Source organism: Embiotoca jacksoni, unplaced genomic scaffold (assembly GCF_022577435.1).
Source record: "Embiotoca jacksoni isolate LCO1_2020_lvr unplaced genomic scaffold, fEmbJac1.0.p SCAF_11, whole genome shotgun sequence".
Classification (NCBI taxonomy): Eukaryota; Metazoa; Chordata; class Actinopteri; family Embiotocidae; genus Embiotoca; species Embiotoca jacksoni.
In genome coordinates, this window is record NW_027185241.1 from 154819 (window position 1) to 178499 (window position 23681).

The window sequence follows — 23681 nt, forward strand, 5'->3', positions numbered from 1 at the left end:
GCATGCACGACAGTCCGGATGTCAACTTCAAGCCAACACTGTGTTCCTGTTCTATAATCAGCTTGATATAAAAGATATTATTACAATGAGTATATAACATGGTATAACAAGATTACTAATATGTAACTAGGACTTTGGAAGTTTGCTTGGTTTTGTGTAAAACACCAATAACCAATTGAATTTACCCATCTGCTGTGTTGTGTTTTTTTTTTTTTTCTCTCTGCATCATTACTCACATGGTCTCACACCTTTACTGCAGATTGCTCTAGTCTGAACTCTTTTGTGGCCGTCGATGCACGTATAAATGTTCCTGTAATACTGAGTATAGCAGTGTTAAGAGATACACTCACCTCACCCCAACACGTGGAGGCAGATGGCCGCCCACCTCGACAGAGAAGAGCTTCCATCACCCTCAAATCCAGGACCCCCGGTGTACAGTGACCACTGATCCTTTTTGATCACCAGGAAGGAAAATTATTGCAAAACAGGTTTTGACTTGATCAGCATTTTAGGTAACAGCACTGAAAAACAGGAAGGGTATGAAAAATTGTAATCTTAAAAGTAACTAGTAACTAAAGCTGTCAAATCTCTGATACGTGGTCGAATAGAAGTATGAAGCTTCACAACAGGAAATACTAAAGTAAAAGTACAAGTATCTCAAATTTGTACTTAAGTATTTGAGTAAATGTACTTGGTTACATTCCACCACCATCTTTTATCAAATGCAAGTGACTTTGATCATCAGAGTTTATCCCAGCATGCACTGCATAACAGGCAGGAAAAGAACAGCATCAACACGCAGACAAACTGACTCACCTGCAGACACATGTGAATGTAACCCTTGCTGTTGCAGCACATAATCTTTTACTAAAGGGTAATCTATGATGCTAACCCTGGCACTACTATCTATGTAACATCAGTATCTGAGGTTCTTTAACAGTTCAGGCCAAGCTTTTTTCAGGTTACCTTGGTTACAGTTCACTTCATTTCAATTACTCGGTTGGGTAAGGAAATTGGTGGTAGCAACTCTATACAAGAGCAATGAGACCTCCAGCCCACAAAGCACACACACAACCAATGATTCAATGATGAGGGAATATATTTACAGAATTATTTAAACCATTTCACTTGAACAATACCTTTAAATCTCACATTAACTCAACTTCAGCTCTTAACAACAAAATGAATTCCACTTAACTCAAATAACTGTGTAACAAAAATTGGATAAACAACCATTGAATTGCATATTATGACAAATAATCACTCAAATCTGGTATAAACCTCTGAACTCTGTTAAACCCAAAATAATTCAGTTGTTAGATTTTGATAGTCTGTTTTAGTCCTTTACAGTTGTCAGTCAAAGTAGGTCTCATTTATATCTTTGGAAATTCCTTAACGTTCAACAGTTCACCATTAGTCTCTTCCAACGGATTTCCGGTTGTTTGTTTGAATCCAAAACAACTCTGAGATCTCAGAAAACAAAGTGCCAATAAAATTGGATCCTTTATATTTCTCGGTGAAGATCCAGACAGGATAGCAGATGAAGCAGCTCGTAGTCACTTGATGAATCCCTAAAAAAAAAAACAGCCTGTACACAAGTGTGCAGAACATCATCATATAGTCAGAGTTTCCTCTTTTTCCATCACATTAGATTTACACAAAACATTCACGACTTTAAACACTTGTGACTAAATTATCTCATTTTGCCTCAATTTCAAACAATACACTTGGCAATCAACATACTTTCACAACATATACAGTAACTTTAACAAAAATTCAACACACACACACACACACACACACAGTTATGTGCTTCATTCGCATCATCCAAAATGTTGTTATCATGGCTGGTTTTGCTTCGCTATGTTCCTCAAAGTAAATTACTCCCAATTCTCTGACACAAACTTAGTTAACAAGATAACCTCAGGTAGCAACTCACCTGGATAATCCACTTCATTGAAGAAACGCCCGACGGAGTTCGTCCCGGTGAGAACTTCTCCCTCGACAGCTCCGCTGCAGCTCAGCATGTAACTCACTTACAATACTGTTAAATTCACTCGATATCTCTTGGGAATCTCAAAATATCTGACTTTGCTCCAAATCTTGTCTGCCTCCTGCACCTGTCTTAGCTGCGGGGTCTCCGGTAGGTGAGTGCGTGGTTCAGAGAGTGGGAGGGGGGGCTAAGGGCTCTGCTACGTTCAGACCACCAGCTGGTTTGGTGAGACGTTTAGGGAACGTCTGTAAATTGGGTAACTGAACGTTACCGAATTAAGCGAACACGTGAGAACACGTGATCTCGACGGTGAAGAGCTTCCATCACCCTCAAATCCAGGACCCCCGGTGTACAGTGACCAATGATCCTTTTTGATGACCAGGAAGAAAAATTATTGCAAAACAGGTTTTGACTTGGTAAGCATTTTAGGTAACAGCACTGAAAAAGATATTCAAACATGAAATCCCTCTTTGTAAAACACACAATATGTACTTGGCTGATAAATTGAACTTCCTGTTGTAATCTGGAGATTTGTTGGAGCTGATGTCGACGGTGTGATTGATTAATGAGGTCCAAACGTGGTGAACATACTGAGACCAGATCTGTTCCTGCCTCATACTGATTGAACTTGTTATATCATCCTGAAGAATGCAGTTCATCCTGACTTTATCAAAACTTACTGACATTTTTAATGACACTGTTTTGAGATTCGAAAAAACCCCAAAGAAAACAGAAATATTGTTGTTCAGTTTAACATTTTTATTCAACATAACAGGATAAAAACATGCATTTGCTTCTAAACAGATATCTAACATTATCTGCTGCCTCAACGTGTGAAGACTTATTTACATCAGAATACAAATGTTGAAGAAAAGTTTTGGAAGCATTTTGTTGAGAAGTAATGCAGCGCCCTCTGTTGGCCAATCAGCGGCAACAGTGAAAAATTACAGACAGGAAACACATACTTTCTAATATCTAAATTAACACATTGTATCTGTGTTTGTTTTTATTTTTGCCAAATATGTACACAAAGTACCAAAACAAACAACTGTTAAAAGTAGCACACTTTATTTTTATTTCTAAGTTTTGGTTTTTACAAAAATAGTAAATGTGATATTACTGTAAATCTTTATATTTTGACATTATTAAGCCAGTTGCATTATCTTACATAAGATTAATCTTTGCAGACTATCAAGTTACCTTCTGAAGTTTGACTCAAACAGACAAAGCCTTCTGTTCACAGATCCAATCGTTCCTGTTGTTACAGTTCACTGATTTCCATCCTTCATATTTTACAGAAATTGCACAGTGACCATCAGTCGGGTTTTCTATCCAGGAGCTGAGAAAAACAAAAAATCAGTTGTATCAAGAGTCAAGATTTTATCATTCAAAGTGTTTAGAAATGTGTCTCTTACCTGTCAGCCAGATCACTTCCATCGACCCACTTCCATTTTCCACCATCAACTTTCAGTCCAATCCAGTACCCTTCGTTTCCTGAACTTCTCCAGCTGTTATCACTGACATATTTCTGAGGACAACAGAGGAAAAGGGATCACAGATATTTACTTACTTTAATAAACTCACTGTGACCAACAGACTCAGCGTGTGTTCAGATCTTCAGAAAATACATTTTCATTTAATATAAGCTGTCATTACCTTTTCTTCTGCATTATCTACAACCACCAAATCAGAACTCCTTATTGTGCAGTTTTCTCGAGCTTCTTCCCAGGTTTTCCGATCGGTAGAAGTCTTGTAGTCCAAAACCACATAGCACCTGGACTGGAACAGATTCCAGCCCGGCTGACAAGATTTACACTGTCTTCCTGAAATAACAGAGATCAACTAATAATCAACTTTACTGTCTCGTTATATCAGGATTGAATATTTTTATAACTAATGGGATCCCAACATACCATCTTTTCTGGGACAGTAGGCATCAATGCTCCACTGAGCTCGACTGATGGTGAGCTCATTCCCCTTTGCCTCCATGTCCTTTATTTGATTTGTAAGGTTTCTCTTCTCCATCTCCAGCTCCTGGTTTTGTGTCTCCAGCTCCTGGTTTTGTTTCTCCAGGTTCATCTTTTCTGCCGTCAGCTTGGCGTTGTTTTCAGAAATGAACGAGGTAACTTAAAGTCAAACGTACAGGAAGATAGTTGGCAGTGAGCTGATATTGGACAACAAATTAACAAAAATCAAACAAGTTTGACATAAACTGAAAGTCAGATAAAATGCATTTTTGTTCAGAATTATTTCACAACAACGACATCGAAATATTTGTTTACTTTTGAGTTATACTTACAATATATTCGAAGGGCCACAATAACAAACAGTATCAACCAACTCACTGTTATTGTTGGAAAAGAATGAGTGAAAGAGGGAGACTTCTTGTCTGAAAGAAAAAGGGATCTTTTTTTTTTTTTTTTGAAATAAATCAACACGAAAATTTAAAACAATTAAATATGCTTTTATAAAATTTGTGCAGTAAATTGTGAAAATAACCTGCAGTGGCTGGTTTTTGGTCCACAATGCATACTGCTGCATTTACATTCCTGCCTTTCTCAAGTTTGTCTGAAACCGTTCAGAACAAACACAAGTACTTAAGTAATGACAGTGAATTAGCCCAATCACTCCCGATATGAAAATTGGAAAAATAATAATGCAAGATAGAAAAATGAAAAAAGGTAAAAAAAAAGTTAAATTAAAGAAATGGCAAAAATTATTAATTTAAAATACCAATTTACACTTTTATCTTGATGAAGTAATAACATACCTGAGGTGGCTGCAATTTTGTCCACAGTACAAACTGCTGCATTTTCATAGTCACCTTCCTCAAGTTCCTCTGAAACAAATCAAACATAAGTTCTCAAAGATCTGCAGTAAATTAAACATTATTTCCAGAATCAGCAGACTGAGAAAATCATGATACAAATTAGAACATAAAGTCAATCGTGACATCTCAAATTAATTTGACCAAAGTGTCGTTATGCTCATCATTATGAAAATGAATAAAACAAGATTCTGCTTCACAAAAGATGAGACGCTTGTGAAGTTTGAATCTGTCAGAAAGCATCCTACCTGCAGAGAAAGAAACATTTGGAATTCTAAAATTGACCGTCAGCGTCTGTGTTTTTCTGTTCATCCTGGAAAAAGCATCAAGTTCACCAGCGATCGAGCTGCATATGAAGGCTGAAATGGAAATGCTGGTGCAGTGACCTTAAACTTTACAGGGAAGTTTGTGGGTTTTTGTTCTGTTTTAAAGTTGTGACAATTGAGCCTCTGTGCCAATAAAATTGGATCCTTTATATTTCTCGGTGAAGATCCAGACAGGATAGCAGATGAAGCAGCTCGTAGTCACTTGATGAATCCCTAAAAAACAAAAACAGCCTGTACACAAGTGTGCAGAACATCATCATATAGTCAGAGTTTCCTCTTTTTCCATCACATTAGATTTACACAAAACTTTCACAACTTTAAATACTTGTGACTAAATTATCTCATTTTGCCTCAATTTCAAACAATACACTTGGCAATCAACATACTTTTACAACATATACAGTAACTTTAACAAAAATTCAACACACACACACACACACACACACACACACACACACACACACACACACACACAGTTATGTGCTTCATTCACATCATCCAAAATGTTGTTATCATGGCTGGTTTTGCTTCGCTATGTTCCTCAAAGTAAATTACTCCCAATTCTCTGACACAAACTTAGTTAACAAGATAACCTCAGGTAGCAACTCACCTGGATAATCCACTTCATTGAAGAAACGCCCGACGGAGTTCGTCCCGGTGAGAACTTCTCCCTCGACAGCTCCGCTGCAGCTCAGCATGTAACTCACTTACAATACTGTTAAATTCACTCGATATCTCTTGGGAATCTCAAAATATCTGACTTTGCTCCAAATCTTGTCTGCCTCCTGCACCTGTCTTAGCTGCGGGGTCTCCGGTAGGTGAGTGCGTGGTTCAGAGAGTGGGAGGGGGGGCTAAGGGCTCTGCTACGTTCAGACCACCAGCTGGTTTGGTGAGACGTTTAGGGAACGTCTGTAAATTGGGTAACTGAACATTACCTGGGTTAATTGAACATCGGAGAACACGTGACCTCGACGGTGAAGAGCTTCCATCACCCTCAAATCCAGGACCCCCGGTGTACAGTGACCACTGATCCTTTTTGATGACCAGGAAGAAAAATTAGTGCAAAACAGGTTTTGACTTGATCAGCATTTTAGGTAACAGCACTGAAAAAGATATTCAAACATGAAATCCCTCTTTATAAAACACACAATATGTACTTGGCTGATAAATTGAACTTCCGTTTGTAATCTGGAGATTTGTTGGAGCTGATGTCGACGGTGTGATTGATTAATGAGGTCCAAACGTGGTGAACATACTGAGACCAGATCTGTTCCTGCCTCATACGGATTGAACTTGTTAAATCTTCCTGAAGAATGCAGTTCATCCTGACTTTATCGAAACTTACTGACATTTTTAATGAGAAGTTTTGAGAGATTAGAAATAAACAAGAAAACAGAAATATAGTTGTTCAGTATAACATTTTTACTCAACACAACAGGCTAAAAACACACATTTTCCTCTAAATAGATATGTAACATTATCTGTTTCCTCAACGTGTGAAGACTTATTTACATCAGAATACAAATGTTGAAGAAAACAGCTTTGGAAGCATTTTGTTGAGAAGCAATGCAGCGCCCTCTGTTGGCCAATCAGCTGCAACAGTGTTAAAAATTACAGACAGGAAACAAATATTTTCTAATATCTATTTATACATTAGATCTGTGTTTTTTTTTTCTTCCAAATATAAACAAAAAGTACCAAAAGAAACAGCTGTTAAAAGTAGCAGTAGCAACACTTTAATTTTACTTCTAAGTTTTGGTTTTTACAAAAAAAAAATATATATATATTTTTTATTTTATACACTTTATTAATCCCCAAGGGGAAATTTCTTCACTACAGCAGGGGGGCTCTCAGGGGGGAGATGCTGCAGCAGGCTGCCACTAGCGCGGTGCCAGGTAACCTGACCTGAGGTGCATGTTTTTGGATGATGGGAGGAAGCCAGAGAACCCGGAGAGAACCCACGCAAGCACAGGGAGAACATGCAAACTCCGCACAGAAAGATTCGAACCCGGAACCTTTTTTTTTTGCTGTGAGGTGACAGTGCTAACCACTGCACCACCGTGCCGCCCAAAATATGAAACGCGATATTACTGTAAATCTTTATATTTTGACATTATTAAGCCAGTTGGCATTATCTTACATGAGATTAATCTTTGCAGACTATCAAGTTACTTTCTGAAGTTTGACTCAAACAGACAAAGCCTTCTGTTCACAGATCCAATTGTTCCTGTTGTTACAGTTCACTGATTTCCATCCTTGAGTTTGGCGAGAAATTACACAGTGACCATCAGTCGGGTTTTCTATCCAGGAGCTGAGGAAAACAAAAACATCAGTTGTATCCAGAGTCAAGATTTTATCATTCAAAGTGTTTAGAAATGCGTCTCTTACCTGTCAGCCAGATCACTTCCATCGACCCACTTCCATTTTCCATCTTCAGCTTTCAGTCCAATCCAGTACCCTTCGTTTTCTGGACGGTCATAGTTGTTATCACGGACATATTTCTGAGGACAACAGAGGAAAAGGATCAGAGATATTTACTTACTTTAATAAACTCACTGTGACCAACAGACTCAGCGTGTGTTCAGATCTTCAGAAAATACATTTTCATGTAATATAAGCTGTCATTACCTTTTCTTCTGCATTATCTACAACCACCAAATCAGAACTCCTTATTTTGCAGTGTTCTTGAGCTTCTTCCCAGGTTTTCCGATCTGTAGAAGTCTTGTAGTCCAAAACCACATAGCAACTGGACTTGAACAGTTTCCAGCCCAGCTGACAAGATGTACACTGTCTTCCTGAAATAACAGAGATCAACTAATAATCAACTTTACTGTCTCGTTATATCAAGATTCGATATTTTTTATAACTAATTGGATCCCAACATACCAGCACCTTTTCTGGGACAGTAGGCATCAATGCTCCACTGAGCTCGACTGATGTTGAGCTCATTCCCCTTTGTCGTCTTGTCGTTTATTTGATTTGTAAGGTTTCTCTTCTCCATCTCCAGCTCCTGGTTTTGTGTCTCCAGCTTCTGGTTTTGCATCGTGAGGTTCATCTTTTCTGCAGTGAGATTTATGACATTGCTCTCTTAGACAGCAAAGGCTCGCGTCAGGTTGTCAAACTGGACTGTCAGATTGATGTAGTCCTCCCTTAAATTGTTGATGAGGTTTGTCAGGTTGCGATTCATTTCCAGAAGAGTCGTTTGGCTGTTTTCATGACTTAATGTAGCAACTGTAAAATGAAAATTAGCTTCTTAAGGGAGAGTAAGCAGTTTTGGTATTATTCATTTTGCTTTTGTTATTTCATCACAGATCAAAGCTGCTTCCTGTCTGTTGCACTTCAGCTTTGCCAGCCTTTTGGGAGCTATAAGCTAAGACTGTGTTTTTTCTATTTGTTTGAACAACAGAAAACCCACAAAAAGACCAACACTCACAATGTGTTAAGCCATCTTTCAATATTTCACAGCTTCCCCCATTGATTCACGCAAAATTCACTCAAAACAGCTTAACAATGAAATTTTAAGTAAAAATGACTTAAACAAAAGTTAATGGTAAATATTTTGTAGATTTTTTGTTTTTTTTAGCCAATGATTTTGTTTTCTAAACTTTTCCCTGTTACCAAGAAACCCAACAGCAGGTATAGCTTTATTATTTGGCCTGATGTTTCCCAACATGGTGAATTACATGGCTATTATTAAGGCAAAATGTGCAATAATTGGTTACACAGAACTGAAAATATATATTGTATAAAAAAAACCTGTTATACTATCTTCATACATTTGACCATGAATTATTGTGTCTCGTAATTCACTTTGTTCTTGACAGATTTAGAAAATTAGAAGCAGAAACTTATGGTATGTAAAACAATCTGATATCACATGATGGTAACAGAAGAAACATTATTCTATAAGGGTCTGCTTTGTGTCTAAGTTCGTGCATGGACTATCTGTTTTACATACTTACTGTAGACACAGATTGCTATGATGCCCAACAGCAAAATGACACAGAAAGTCGCCAAGCAACAAGCCAAGAGCCGATAGTGGCGACGTCGTCCGTCTGCTTTCTTGTCTGGCAGGAATCAGATAGACAAACATATAAATACGTGGCTTTAGAAGTCGGAGTTCATGAAACAATGTGGGTAACCAAAGTTACAGTCTTTTTCAGTCCAACATTTCCACTTTACCTTGCCATCGCCAAAGAAGGTATTTTAAACTTAGTAAGTTAGAAAAGGGAAGTATAAAAACTTTTAAATCAGACTGTGAAAACCTCAAATTAACTTAAATTCAACATGAGATTGCATTTTTACACAAAACAATGTTTTGTAAAAGAAAAACATGAGAAAGGAAACGCTTCATGGCCATTATGTATTATTAATGTTCACGTGGGAGACTAAAAGGAAAGATTTACAATTTCTCAAATGTTTGATATCAATTCTTTCAGACATTGTGCTACAGATGAACCAGGTTGTAGGCAGAAGTGGACATAGCCTCCATTCCTATGAGGCCAACCCAGTAATATCGACTAATATAACGCTGTAATGTATTTAAGCGTCTCATTGTTTGTTTAGTTTTTTGCTAAGTAATCTGTCCTTCAGATAAGATAAGAATTTATAGATGTTGAAAATATAGTCAATAGTTGTCATTCAATTAAAGGTGATAATCTTAAAAATATATATTTATAAGAACATCTGTAAAACTCTTAAATCACGTTTCAATCGCAATTTGGGTTTCCGGTCGATAAGGGTTCACTAAAGTTTACAGATTGTGACCCGTCCAAACACATATTTTGGAGCTTGCCTGACTGAATGTTTACCAAATCAACTACTACACAATCATACATTTTTGACTTTTCTTAAATGATTTCTGCTCATTTAAATGAACCAATTTATTACAAACAACAATTATTCCACAACGTGGCGGTCAGTCAGAAGTTTTACACCTGTTTGTTTGTGTGTTTGTTTGCTTGTTTGTTTGTTTGTTTGATTTCACAAAGCCGATATCAGCACCAAATGTTCTCAGACTCACCTGTGTTTTGTTTTTGTGTTCTTTTACAACTTACCATTTGTGTCTGGACTTTGTTCGGTTGAGTTCTTTTTCTCCTTCACTTCATCGTACACAGTTTCCTCTTTGTTTTTAGCTGAAAGGTTAAAAGTTTAAATAGTGTACAGTGGTTAAATATTAACAGTTCACTATGATCAACAATGAGATAAAAGAAAAAAAAAACCAAAAACAATGACAAACTGCTTGGTTTAGTTAGCTAAATATCTAACCTGCTCCTACACCAGTACAATAAATTAATATTTAATATGAGGAGGGTCACATAAACAAAGACTCTGTTCTAAAGCCAAAGTCTGAGAATATCTTTTCTAGTCGCTCTGTACTTTTAAAAGTTGATTTACTTTCCGGTCGGGATCGGTTCTTATTTTTGAATACAACTGAAGCGTAGTTAACGTCCTCCGCCATCGCTACAACCTTTCTGTTGAGTCAATCCGACTTGTAGTCACAGAAGTACCACTGTAATTGAGCCACAGTGACTCATAAGAAGAGAAGTGGTTGTTTCCTCTGTTGAGGTGAATCTGTGTCTCACGGCTTTGAAATATATCAACGTCTGCTTTTCCTGAGAAAATCATTTGTATGCACGACAGTCCGGATATAAACTTCAAGCCAACACTGTGTTCCTGTTCCATAATCAGCTTGATATAAAAGATATTATTACAATGAGTATATAACATGGTATAACAAGATTACTAATATGTAACTAGGACTTTGGATGTTTTCTTGGTTTTGTGTAAAACACTAATAACCAATTGAATTTACCCATCTGCTGTGTTGTGTTTTTTTGTTTTCTCTGCATCATTACTCACATGGTCTCACACCTTTACTGCAGATTGCTCCAGTCTGAACTCTTTTGTGTCCGTCGATGCACGTATAAATGTTCCTGTAATACTGAGTATAGCATTGTTAAGAGATACACTCACATCACCCCAACACATGGAGGCAGATGGCCGCCCACCTCGACAGAGAAGAGCTTCCATCACCCTCAAATCCAGGACCCCCGGTGTACAGTGACCACTGATCCTTTTTGATGACCATGAAGAAAAATTATTGCAAAACAGGTTTTGACTTGATCAGCATTTTAGGTAACAGCACTGAAAAAGATATTCAAACATGAAATCCCTCTTTGTAAAATACACAATATGTGCTTGGCTGATAAATTGAACTTCCTGTTGTAATCTGGAGATTTGTTGGAGCTGATGTCGACGGTGTGATTGATTAATGAGGTCCAAACGTGGTGAACATACAGAGACCAGATCTGTTCCTGCCTCATACTGATTGAACTTGTTATATCATCCTGAAGAATGCAGTTCATCCTGACTTCATCAAAACTTAATGACATTTTTAATGAGAATGTTTTGAGATATTAGAAAAAACAAGAAAACAGAAATATTGTTTTTCAGTTTAACATTTTTATTCAACATAACAAGATAAAAACACGCATTTTCTTCTAAATAGATATCTAACATTATCTGCTGCCTCAACGTGTGAAGACTTATTCACATCAGAATACAAATGTTGAAGAAAACAGCTTTGGAAGCATTTTGTTGAGAAGTAGTTTTTTGTTGGCCAATCAGCAGCAACAGTTTAAAACATTATACAGGAAACAAATATTTTTGAATATCTATTCATACATTAGATGTTTGTTTTTTTCCAAATATGCACAAAAAGTACGTAAACAGCTGTTAAAAGTTGCACACGAAGTTTACATCTAAGTTTTTGTACAAAAATATTAAAGGTGATATTATGAGTAATCTTCACATTTTGACATTATTAAGCCAGTTGGCATTATCTTAAATGTAATTAATCTTTTCAAACTATCATATTACTTTCTGAAGTTTGACTCAAACAGACAAAGCCTTCTTTTCACAGATCCAATTGTTCCTGTTGTTACAGTTCACTGATTTCCATCCTTCATTTTTTACAGAAATTGCGTGAAATTATATGAAATGGAAACGCTGGTGCAGTGATGTTAAACTTTACAGGGAAGTTTGTGTTTTTTTGGGTCTGTTTCTAAGTTGAGCCTCTCTTTCAAAACTTGTGGTGAGTTGTTGTGAGGGGAAGTTTTCTAATTTGTCCTTTTCCATCTAAAAATAAACAGTTTCTTTGTTTCATCTAATCAGAACTCGATCAGTAATATGATTGTGTACATGTTGTTTTTCTGACCAATGAAGATTGAATAAATGTCTGAATTCAGGTCAGCTGACCAGCCTGGATGGACTGCCATTTAAAATTCAGACACAGAACACATCCACACGCTGATCTCCAACGGCACCGATCAAACACAAATGTTTAAATATCTGCAGCAAATTAGTCCGTATTTATAGAATCACTCCCAATGTGCTCGGCAGCCTGGAAAAATCATGGTAATAAATGTAAAGATGAAAAGGATTTTTTTTTTTACTTTTCAAATGTATTTAATGCCAAAGTTACACTGTGTTGTTGTGCTTTAAAAAGGCATCATGCATTACAGAAACATGATTCTGATACACAAGAGTGTAGGTGAAAAGCTCGTGAAATGTTTACTCTCCTTGCAGATAGAGGAACGTCTGGACTTTTTGAAGTAAGTCTGAGTTGTGTAGCAAGTTTAAAGTACCAGTTTTATTCTTGATAGAGAAGGATGTGGTTTTTAGTTCTGTTTTGAAGGTGTGACAGTTGGTGTTTGGTGAGAAACTAATGCTCAGTTGTGATGAGAAGTCTTCTCTATAAATAGTTTGAACTCACACAGTGTGTCTGCAGCATCTTCTCAGGCTGCTGCAGTTCATCAGTGCTGGAAGAAGTATTCAGGTCCTTTACTTAAGTAAAAGTACCAACACAACGTGTATCTACTTCACGACAAATAAAAGTCCGACGTTCAAAACATTGCTTCAGTAAAAATATGAGTATTAACAGTAAAATTTACTTAACATATCAAACAGTAACAGTTTAGAAAAGACTCCCTGTTAGTGTGTCATCATGTGTTTGTAGTACTGCTGTCCTGTGAGAACCACTCATCTCTAAAAACAACAATCTGAGAAAAACATCCCTGTTTTCAGTTGTGTGACGATGTGTGTGTTTTTTTTTTAAATAGTTTATTTAGAAATAGGAACATATAATCCTTCACTTTTTCTGAAAAGTTCCAATTCGATTCACCAAAATTTGGAGAGACATGGTTTTCACTGGACAAGAAGGGTATGAAAAATTGTAATCTTAAAAGTAACTAGTAACTAAAGCTGTCAAACCTCTGAGATGTGGTCGAAGAGAAGTATGAAGCTTCACAACAGGAAATACTAAAGTAAAAGTACAAGTATCTCAAATTTATACTTCAGTATTTGAGTAAATGTACTTGGTTACATTCCACCACCGTCTTTTATCAAATGTAAGTGACTTTGATCATCAGAGTTTATCCCAGCATGCACTGCATAACAGGCAGGAAAAGAACAGCATCAACACGCAGATAAACTGACTCACCTGCAGACATATGTGAATGTAACCCTTGCTGTTGCAGCACGTAATCTTTTACTAAAGGGTAATCTATGATGCTAACCCTGGCACTACTATCTATGTAACATCAGTATCTGAGGTTCTTTAACAGTTCAGGCCAAGCTTTTTTCAGGTTACCTTGGTTACAGTTCACTTCATTTCAATTACTCGGTTGGGTAAGGAAATTGGTGGTAGCAACTCTATACAAGAGCAATGAGACCTCCAGCCCACAAAGCACACACACAACCAATGATTCAATGATGAGGGAATATATTTACAGAATTATTTAAACCATTTCACTTGAACAATACCTTTAAATCTCACATTAACTCAACTTCAGCTCTTAACAACAAAATGAATTCCACTTAAATCAAATAACTGTGCAACAAAAATTGGATAAACAACCATTGAATTGCATATTATGACAAATAATGTCACTAAAATCAGGTATAAACCTCTGAACTCTGTTAAACCCAAAATAATTCAGTTGTTAGATCTTAATAGTCTGTTTTAGTCCTTTACAGTTGTCAGTCAAAGTAGGTCTCATTTATATCTTTGGAAGTTCCTTAACGTTCAACAGTTCACCATTAGTCTCTTCCAACGGATTTCCGGTTGTTTGTTTGAATCCAAAACAACTCTGAGATCTCAGAAAACAAAGTGCCAATAAAATTGGATCCTTTATATTTCTCGGTGAAGATCCAGACAGGATAGCAGATGAAGCATCTTGTAGTCACTTGATGAATCCCTAAAAAAAAAAAACAGCCTGTACACAAGTGTGCAGAACATCATCATATAGTCAGAGTTTCCTCTTTTTCCATCACATTAGATTTACACAAAACTTTCACAACTTTAAACACTTGTGACTAAATTATCTCATTTTGCCTCAATTTCAAACAATACACTTGGCAATCAACATACTTTTACAACATATACAGTAACTTTAACAAAAATTCAACACACACACACACAGAGTTATGTGCTTCATTCACATCATCCAAAATGTTGTTATCATGGCTGGTTTTGCTTCGCTATGTTCCTCAAAGTAAATTACTCCCAATTCTCTGACACAAACTTAGTTAACAAGATAACCTCAGGTAGCAACTCACCTGGATAATCCACTTCATTGAAGAAACGCCCGACGGAGTTCGTCCCGGTGAGAACTTCTCCCTCGACAGCTCCGCTGCAGCTCAGCATGTAACTCACTTACAATACTGTTAAATTCACTCGATATCTCTTGGGAATCTCAAAATATCTGACTTTGCTCCAAATCTTGTCTGCCTCCTGCACCTGTCTTAGCTGCGGGGTCTCCGGTAGGTGAGTGCGTGGTTCAGAGAGTGGGAGGGGGGGCTAAGGGCTCTGCTACGTTCAGACCACCAGCTGGTTTGGTGAGACGTTTAGGGAACGTCTGTAAATTGCGAAACTGAACATGACCTGGGTTACGTGAACATGGGAGAACACGTGACCTCGACAGAGAAGAGCTTCCATCACCCTCAAATCCAGGACCCCCGGTGTACAGTGACCACTGATCCTTTTTGATGACCAGGAAGAAAAATTAGTGCAAAACAGATTTTGACTTGATCAGCATTTTAGGTAACAGCACTGAAAAAGATATTCAAACATGAAATCCCTCTTTGTAAAACACACAATATGTACTTGGCTGATAAATTGAACTTCCTGTTGTAATCTGGAGATTTGTTGGAGCTGATGTCGACGGTGTGATTGATTAATGAGGTCCAAACGTGGTGAACATACTGAGACCAGATCTGTTCCTGCCTCATACTGATTGAACTTGTTATATCATCCTGAAGAATGCAGTTCATCCTGACTTTATCAAAACTTACTGACATTTTTAACGAGTATGTTTTGAGAGAGATTAGAAAAAAACAAGAAAACAAAAATATTGTTGTTCATTTTAACATTTTTATTCAACATAACAGGATAAAAACATGCATTTTCTTCTAAATAGATATCTAACATTATCTGCTGCCTCAACGTGTGAAGACTTATTTACATCAGCATACAAATGTTGAAGAAAACAGCTTTGGAAGCATTTTGTTGAGAAGTAATGCAGCGCCCTGTGTTGGCCAATCAGCTGCAACAGTGTTAAAAATTACACAGGAAACACCTACTTTCTAATATATAAATTAACACATTATATCTGTGTTTGTTTTTATTTTTTCCAAATACGTACACAAAATACCTTAAACAAACAGCTGTTAAAAGTAGCACACTTTAATTTTACTTCTATGTTTTGGTTTTTACAAAAATATTAAATGTGATATTTCAAGAAATCTTTATATTTTGAAATTATTAAACCAGTTGGCATTATCTTACATAAGATTAATCTTTGCAGACTATCAAGTTATCTTCTGAAGTTTGACTCAAACAGACAAAGCTTTCTGTTCACAGATCCAATTGTTCCTGTTGGTACAGTTCACTGATTTCCATCCTTGAGTTTGGTGAGAAATTGCACAGTGACCATAAGTCGGGTTTTCTATCCAGGAGCTGAGGAAACAAAAACATCAGTTAGATCCAGAGTCAAGATTTTATCATTCAAAGTGTTTAGAAATGCGTCTCTTACCTGTCAGCCAGATCACTTCCATCGACCCACTTCCATTTTCTACCATCAGCTTTCAGTCCAATCCAGTACCCTTCGTTTTCTGGACGGTCATAGCTGTTATCACTGACATTTTTCTGAGGACAACAGAGGAAAATGGATCAGAGATATTTACTTACTTTAATAAACTCACTGTGACCAACAGACTCAGCGTGTGTTCAGATCTTCAGAAAATACATTTTCAGTTAATATAAGCTGTCATTACCTTTTCTTCTGCATTATCTACAACCACCAAATCAGAACTCCTTGTTGTGCAGTTTTCTCGAGCTTCTTCCCAGGTTTTCCGATCGGTAGAAGTCTTGTAGTCCAAAACCACATAGCACCTGGACTGGAACAGATTCCAGCCCGGCTGACAAGATTTACACTGTCTTCCTGAAATAACAGAGATCAACTAATAATCAACTTTACTGTCTCGTTATATCAGGATTGAATATTTTTATAACTAATGGGATCCCAACATACCATCTTTTCTGGGACAGTAGGCATCAATGCTCCACTGAGCTCGACTGATGTTGAGCTCATTCCCCTTTGCCTCCATGTCCTTTATTTGATTTGTAAGGTTTCTCTTCTCCATCTCCAGCTCCTGGTTTTGTGTCTCCAGCTCCTGGTTTTGTTTCTCCAGGTTCATCTTTTCTGCCGTCAGCTTGGCGTTGTTTTCAGAAATGAACGAGGTAACTTAAAGTCAAACGTACAGGAAGATAGTTGGCAGTGAGCTGATATTGGACAACAAATTAACAAAAATCAAACAAGTTTGACATAAACTGAAAGTCAGATAAAATGCATTTTTGTTCAGAATTATTTCACAACAACGACATCGAAATATTTGTTTACTTTTGAGTTATACTTACAATATATTCGAAGGGCCACAATAACAAACAGTATCAACCAACTCACTGTTATTGTTGGAAAAGAATGAGTGAAAGAGGGAGACTTCTTGTCTGAAAGAAAAAGGGATCTTTTTTTTTTTTTTTTGAAATAAATCAACACGAAAATTTAAAACAATTAAATATGCTTTTATAAAATTTGTGCAGTAAATTGTGAAAATAACCTGCAGTGGCTGGTTTTTGGTCCACAATGCATACTGCTGCATTTACATTCCTGCCTTTCTCAAGTTTGTCTGAAACCGTTCAGAACAAACACAAGTACTTAAGTAATGACAGTGAATTAGCCCAATCACTCCCGATATGAAAATTGGAAAAATAATAATGCAAGATAGAAAAATGAAAAAAGGTAAAAAAAAAGTTAAATTAAAGAAATGGCAAAAATTATTAATTTAAAATACCAATTTACACTTTTATCTTGATGAAGTAATAACATACCTGAGGTGGCTGCAATTTTGTCCACAGTACAAACTGCTGCATTTTCATAGTCACCTTCCTCAAGTTCCTCTGAAACAAATCAAACATAAGTTCTCAAAGATCTGCAGTAAATTAAACATTATTTCCAGAATCAGCAGACTGAGAAAATCATGATACAAATTAGAACATAAAGTCAATCGTGACATCTCAAATTAATTTGACCAAAGTGTCGTTATGCTCATCATTATGAAAATGAATAAAACAAGATTCTGCTTCACAAAAGATGAGACGCTTGTGAAGTTTGAATCTGTCAGAAAGCATCCTACCTGCAGAGAAAGAAACATTTGGAATTCTAAAATTGACCGTCAGCGTCTGTGTTTTTCTGTTCATCCTGGAAAAAGCATCAAGTTCACCAGCGATCGAGCTGCATATGAAGGCTGAAATGGAAACGCTGGTGCAGTGACCTTAAACTTTACAGGGAAGTTTGTGGGTTTTTGTTCTGTTTTAAAGTTGTGACAATTGAGCCTCTGTGCCAATAAAATTGGATCCTTTATATTTCTCGGTGAAGATCCAGACAGGATAGCAGATGAAGCAGCTCGTAGTCACTTGATGAATCCCTAAAAAAAAAAAACAGCCTGTACACAAGTGTGCAGAACATCATCATATAGTCAGAGTTTCCTCTTTTTCCATCACATTAGATTTACACAAAACTTTCACAACTTTAAACACTTGTGACTAAATTATCTCATTTTGCCTCAATTTCAAACAATACACTTGGCAATCAACATACTTTTACAACATATACAGTAACTTTAACAAAAATTCAACACACACACACACACACACACACACACACACACACACACACAGTTATGTGCTTCATTCACATCATCCAAAATGTTGTTATCATGGCTGGTTTTGCTTCGCTATGTTCCTCAAAGTAAATTACTCCCAATTCTCTGACACAAACTTAGTTAACAAGATAACCTCAGGTAGCAACTCACCTGGATAATCCACTTCATTGAAGAAACGCCCGACGGAGTTCGTCCCGGTGAGAACTTCTCCCTCGACAGCTCCGCTGCAGCTCAGCATGTAACTCACTTACAATACTGTTAAATTCACTCGATATCTCTTGGGAATCTCAAAATATCTGACTTTGCTCCAAATCTTGTCTGCCTCCTGCACCTGTCTTAGCTGCGGGGTCTCCGGTAGGTGAGTGCGTGGTTCAGAGAGTGGGAGGGGGGGCTAAGGGCTCTGCTACGTTCAGACCACCAGCTGGTTTGGTGAGACGTTTAGGGAACGTCTGTAAATTGGGTAACTGAACATTACCTGGGTTAATTGAACATCGGAGAACACGTGACCTCGACGGTGAAGAGCTTCCATCACCCTCAAATCCAGGACCCCCGGTGTACAGTGACCACTGATCCTTTTTGATGACCAGGAAGAAAAATTAGTGCAAAACAGGTTTTGACTTGATCAGCATTTTAGGTAACAGCACTGAAAAAGATATTCAAACATGAAATCCCTCTTTATAAAACACACAATATGTACTTGGCTGATAAATTGAACTTCCGTTTGTAATCTGGAGATTTGTTGGAGCTGATGTCGACGGTGTGATTGATTAATGAGGTCCAAACGTGGTGAACATACTGAGACCAGATCTGTTCCTGCCTCATACGGATTGAACTTGTTAAATCTTCCTGAAGAATGCAGTTCATCCTGACTTTATCGAAACTTACTGACATTTTTAATGAGAAGTTTTGAGAGATTAGAAATAAACAAGAAAACAGAAATATAGTTGTTCAGTATAACATTTTTACTCAACACAACAGGCTAAAAACACACATTTTCCTCTAAATAGATATGTAACATTATCTGTTTCCTCAACGTGTGAAGACTTATTTACATCAGAATACAAATGTTGAAGAAAACAGCTTTGGAAGCATTTTGTTGAGAAGCAATGCAGCGCCCTCTGTTGGCCAATCAGCTGCAACAGTGTTAAAAATTACAGACAGGAAACAAATATTTTCTAATATCTATTTATACATTAGATCTGTGTTTTTTTTTTCTTCCAAATATAAACAAAAAGTACCAAAAGAAACAGCTGTTAAAAGTAGCAGTAGCAACACTTTAATTTTACTTCTAAGTTTTGGTTTTTACAAAAAAAAAATATATATATATTTTTTATTTTATACACTTTATTAATCCCCAAGGGGAAATTTCTTCACTACAGCAGGGGGGCTCTCAGGGGGGAGATGCTGCAGCAGGCTGCCACTAGCGCGGTGCCAGGTAACCTGACCTGAGGTGCATGTTTTTGGATGATGGGAGGAAGCCAGAGAACCCGGAGAGAACCCACGCAAGCACAGGGAGAACATGCAAACTCCGCACAGAAAGATTCGAACCCGGAACCTTTTTTTTTTGCTGTGAGGTGACAGTGCTAACCACTGCACCACCGTGCCGCCCAAAATATGAAACGCGATATTACTGTAAATCTTTATATTTTGACATTATTAAGCCAGTTGGCATTATCTTACATGAGATTAATCTTTGCAGACTATCAAGTTACTTTCTGAAGTTTGACTCAAACAGACAAAGCCTTCTGTTCACAGATCCAATTGTTCCTGTTGTTACAGTTCACTGATTTCCATCCTTGAGTTTGGCGAGAAATTACACAGTGACCATCAGTCGGGTTTTCTATCCAGGAGCTGAGGAAAACAAAAACATCAGTTGTATCCAGAGTCAAGATTTTATCATTCAAAGTGTTTAGAAATGCGTCTCTTACCTGTCAGCCAGATCACTTCCATCGACCCACTTCCATTTTCCATCTTCAGCTTTCAGTCCAATCCAGTACCCTTCGTTTTCTGGACGGTCATAGTTGTTATCACGGACATATTTCTGAGGACAACAGAGGAAAAGGATCAGAGATATTTACTTACTTTAATAAACTCACTGTGACCAACAGACTCAGCGTGTGTTCAGATCTTCAGAAAATACATTTTCATGTAATATAAGCTGTCATTACCTTTTCTTCTGCATTATCTACAACCACCAAATCAGAACTCCTTATTTTGCAGTGTTCTTGAGCTTCTTCCCAGGTTTTCCGATCTGTAGAAGTCTGGTAGTCCAAAACCACACAGCAACTGGACTTGAACAGTTTCCAGCCCAGCTGACAAGATGTACACTGTCTTCCTGAAATAACAGAGATCAACTAATAATCAACTTTACTGTCTCGTTATATCAAGATTCGATATTTTTTATAACTAATTGGATCCCAACATACCAGCACCTTTTCTGGGACAGTAGGCATCAATGCTCCACTGAGCTCGACTGATGTTGAGCTCATTCCCCTTTGTCGTCTTGTCGTTTATTTGATTTGTAAGGTTTCTCTTCTCCATCTCCAGCTCCTGGTTTTGTGTCTCCAGCTTCTGGTTTTGCATCGTGAGGTTCATCTTTTCTGCAGTGAGATTTATGACATTGCTCTCTTAGACAGCAAAGGCTCGCGTCAGGTTGTCAAACTGGACTGTCAGATTGGTGTAGTCCTCCCTTAAATTGTTGATGAGGTTTGTCAGGTTGCGATTCATTTCCAGAAGAGTCGTTTGGCTGTTTTCATGACTTAATGTAGCAACTGTAAAATGAAAATTAGCTTCTTAAGGGAGAGTAAGCAGTTTTGGTATTATTCATTTTGCTTTTGTTATTTCATCACAGGTCAAAGCTGCTTCCTGTCTGTTGCACTTCAGCTTTGCCAGCCTTTTGGGAGCTATAAGCTAAGACTGTGTTTTTTCTATTTGTTTGAACAACAGAAAACCCACAAAAAGACCAACACTCACAATGTGTTAAGCCATCTTTCAATATTTCACAGCTTCCCCCATTGATTCACGCAAAATTCACTCAAAACAGCTTAACAATGAAATTTTAAGTAAAAATGACTTAAACAAAAGTTAATGGTAAATATTTTGTAGATTTTTTGTTTTTTTTAGCCAATGATTTTGTTTTCTAAACTTTTCCCTGTTACCAAGAAACCCAACAGCAGGTATAGCTTTATTATTTGGCCTGATGTTTCCCAACATGGTGAATTACATGGCTATTATTAAGGCAAAATGTGCAATAATTGGTTACACAGAACTGAAAATATATATTGTATAAAAAAAACCTGTTATACTATCTTCATACATTTGACCATGAATTATTGTGTCTCGTAATTCACTTTGTTCTTGACAGATTTAGAAAATTAGAAGCAGAAACTTATGGTATGTAAAACAATCTGATATCACATGATGGTAACAGAAGAAACATTATTCTATAAGGGTCTGCTTTGTGTCTAAGTTCGTGCATGGACTATCTGTTTTACATACTTACTGTAGACACAGATTGCTATGATGCCCAACAGCAAAATGACACAGAAAGTCGCCAAGCAACAAGCCAAGAGCCGATAGTGGCGACGTCGTCCGTCTGCTTTCTTGTCTGGCAGGAATCAGATAGACAAACATATAAATACGTGGCTTTAGAAGTCGGAGTTCATGAAACAATGTGGGTAACCAAAGTTACAGTCTTTTTCAGTCCAACATTTCCACTTTACCTTGCCATCGCCAAAGAAGGTATTTTAAACTTAGTAAGTTAGAAAAGGGAAGTATAAAAACTTTTAAATCAGACTGTGAAAACCTCAAATTAACTTAAATTCAACATGAGATTGCATTTTTACACAAAACAATGTTTTGTAAAAGAAAAACATGAGAAAGGAAACGCTTCATGGCCATTATGTATTATTAATGTTCACGTGGGAGACTAAAAGGAAAGATTTACAATTTCTCAAATGTTTGATATCAATTCTTTCAGACATTGTGCTACAGATGAACCAGGTTGTAGGCAGAAGTGGACATAGCCTCCATTCCTATGAGGCCAACCCAGTAATATCGACTAATATAACGCTGTAATGTATTTAAGCGTCTCATTGTTTGTTTAGTTTTTTGCTAAGTAATCTGTCCTTCAGATAAGATAAGAATTTATAGATGTTGAAAATATAGTCAATAGTTGTCATTCAATTAAAGGTGATAATCTTAAAAATATATATTTATAAGAACATCTGTAAAACTCTTAAATCACGTTTCAATCGCAATTTGGGTTTCCGGTCGATAAGGGTTCACTAAAGTTTACAGATTGTGACCCGTCCAAACACATATTTTGGAGCTTGCCTGACTGAATGTTTACCAAATCAACTACTACACAATCATACATTTTTGACTTTTCTTAAATGATTTCTGCTCATTTAAATGAACCAATTTATTACAAACAACAATTATTCCACAACGTGGCGGTCAGTCAGAAGTTTTACACCTGTTTGTTTGTGTGTTTGTTTGTTTGTTTGTTTGTTTGTTTGTTTGATTTCACAAAGCCGATATCAGCACCAAATGTTCTCAGACTCACCTGTGTTTTGTTTTTGTGTTCTTTTACAACTTACCATTTGTGTCTGGACTTTGTTCGGTTGAGTTCTTTTTCTCCTTCACTTCATCGTACACAGTTTCCTCTTTGTTTTTAGCTGAAAGGTTAAAAGTTTAAATAGTGTACAGTGGTTAAATATTAACAGTTCACTATGATCAACAATGAGATAAAAGAAAAAAAAAACCAAAAACAATGACAAACTGCTTGGTTTAGTTAGCTAAATATCTAACCTGCTCCTACACCAGTACAATAAATTAATATTTAATATGAGGAGGGTCACATAAACAAAGACTCTGTTCTAAAGCCAAAGTCTGAGAATATCATTTCTAGTCGCTCTGTACTTTTAAAAGTTGATTTACTTTCCGGTCGGGATCGGTTCTTATTTTTGAATACAACTGAAGTGTAGTTAACGTCCTCCGCCATCGCTACAACCTTTCTGTTGAGTCAATCCGACTTGTAGTCACAGAAGTACCACTGTAATTGAGCCACAGTGACTCATAAGAAGAGAAGTGGTTGTTTCCTCTGTTGAGGTGAATCTGTGTCTCACGGCTTTGAAATATATCAACGTCTGCTTTTCCTGAGAAAATCATTTGTATGCACGACAGTCCGGATATAAACTTCAAGCCAACACTGTGTTCCTGTTCCATAATCAGCTTGATATAAAAGATA

At 37.0% G+C, this 23681-nt stretch overlaps 3 protein-coding genes across 3 annotated transcripts; all 3 read right to left on the reverse strand.

Annotated features, from left to right (window-relative positions):
- Nucleotides 1–3148: 3148 nt before the first annotated feature.
- LOC138191807 (C-type lectin domain family 12 member B-like) lies at nucleotides 3149–5176 on the reverse strand. Its single transcript, XM_069138838.1, has 8 exons — nucleotides 5069–5176; nucleotides 4764–4832; nucleotides 4493–4561; nucleotides 4293–4382; nucleotides 3907–4119; nucleotides 3650–3816; nucleotides 3409–3521; nucleotides 3149–3332 (listed from the first exon to the last, which is right to left on the reverse strand). The coding sequence occupies exons 1-8, from the start codon at nucleotides 5130–5132 to the stop codon at nucleotides 3209–3211; spliced, it is 909 nt and encodes a 302-aa protein (XP_068994939.1). The 5' UTR covers nucleotides 5133–5176; the 3' UTR covers nucleotides 3149–3208.
- Nucleotides 5177–7333: 2157 nt separating this feature from the next.
- On the reverse strand, nucleotides 7334–10607 carry LOC138215932 (C-type lectin domain family 1 member B-like). Its single transcript, XM_069178454.1, has 7 exons — nucleotides 10544–10607; nucleotides 10204–10281; nucleotides 9109–9213; nucleotides 8033–8206; nucleotides 7775–7941; nucleotides 7535–7647; nucleotides 7334–7457 (listed from the first exon to the last, which is right to left on the reverse strand). Exons 1-7 carry the CDS (start codon nucleotides 10605–10607, stop codon nucleotides 7334–7336), a joined length of 825 nt encoding a protein of 274 aa, XP_069034555.1.
- A 9550-nt stretch (nucleotides 10608–20157) lies between these two features.
- On the reverse strand, nucleotides 20158–23435 carry LOC138215941 (C-type lectin domain family 10 member A-like). Its single transcript, XM_069178466.1, has 7 exons — nucleotides 23372–23435; nucleotides 23032–23109; nucleotides 21933–22037; nucleotides 20857–21030; nucleotides 20599–20765; nucleotides 20359–20471; nucleotides 20158–20281 (listed from the first exon to the last, which is right to left on the reverse strand). Exons 1-7 carry the CDS (start codon nucleotides 23433–23435, stop codon nucleotides 20158–20160), a joined length of 825 nt encoding a protein of 274 aa, XP_069034567.1.
- Between the last annotated feature and the right edge of the window lie 246 nt (nucleotides 23436–23681).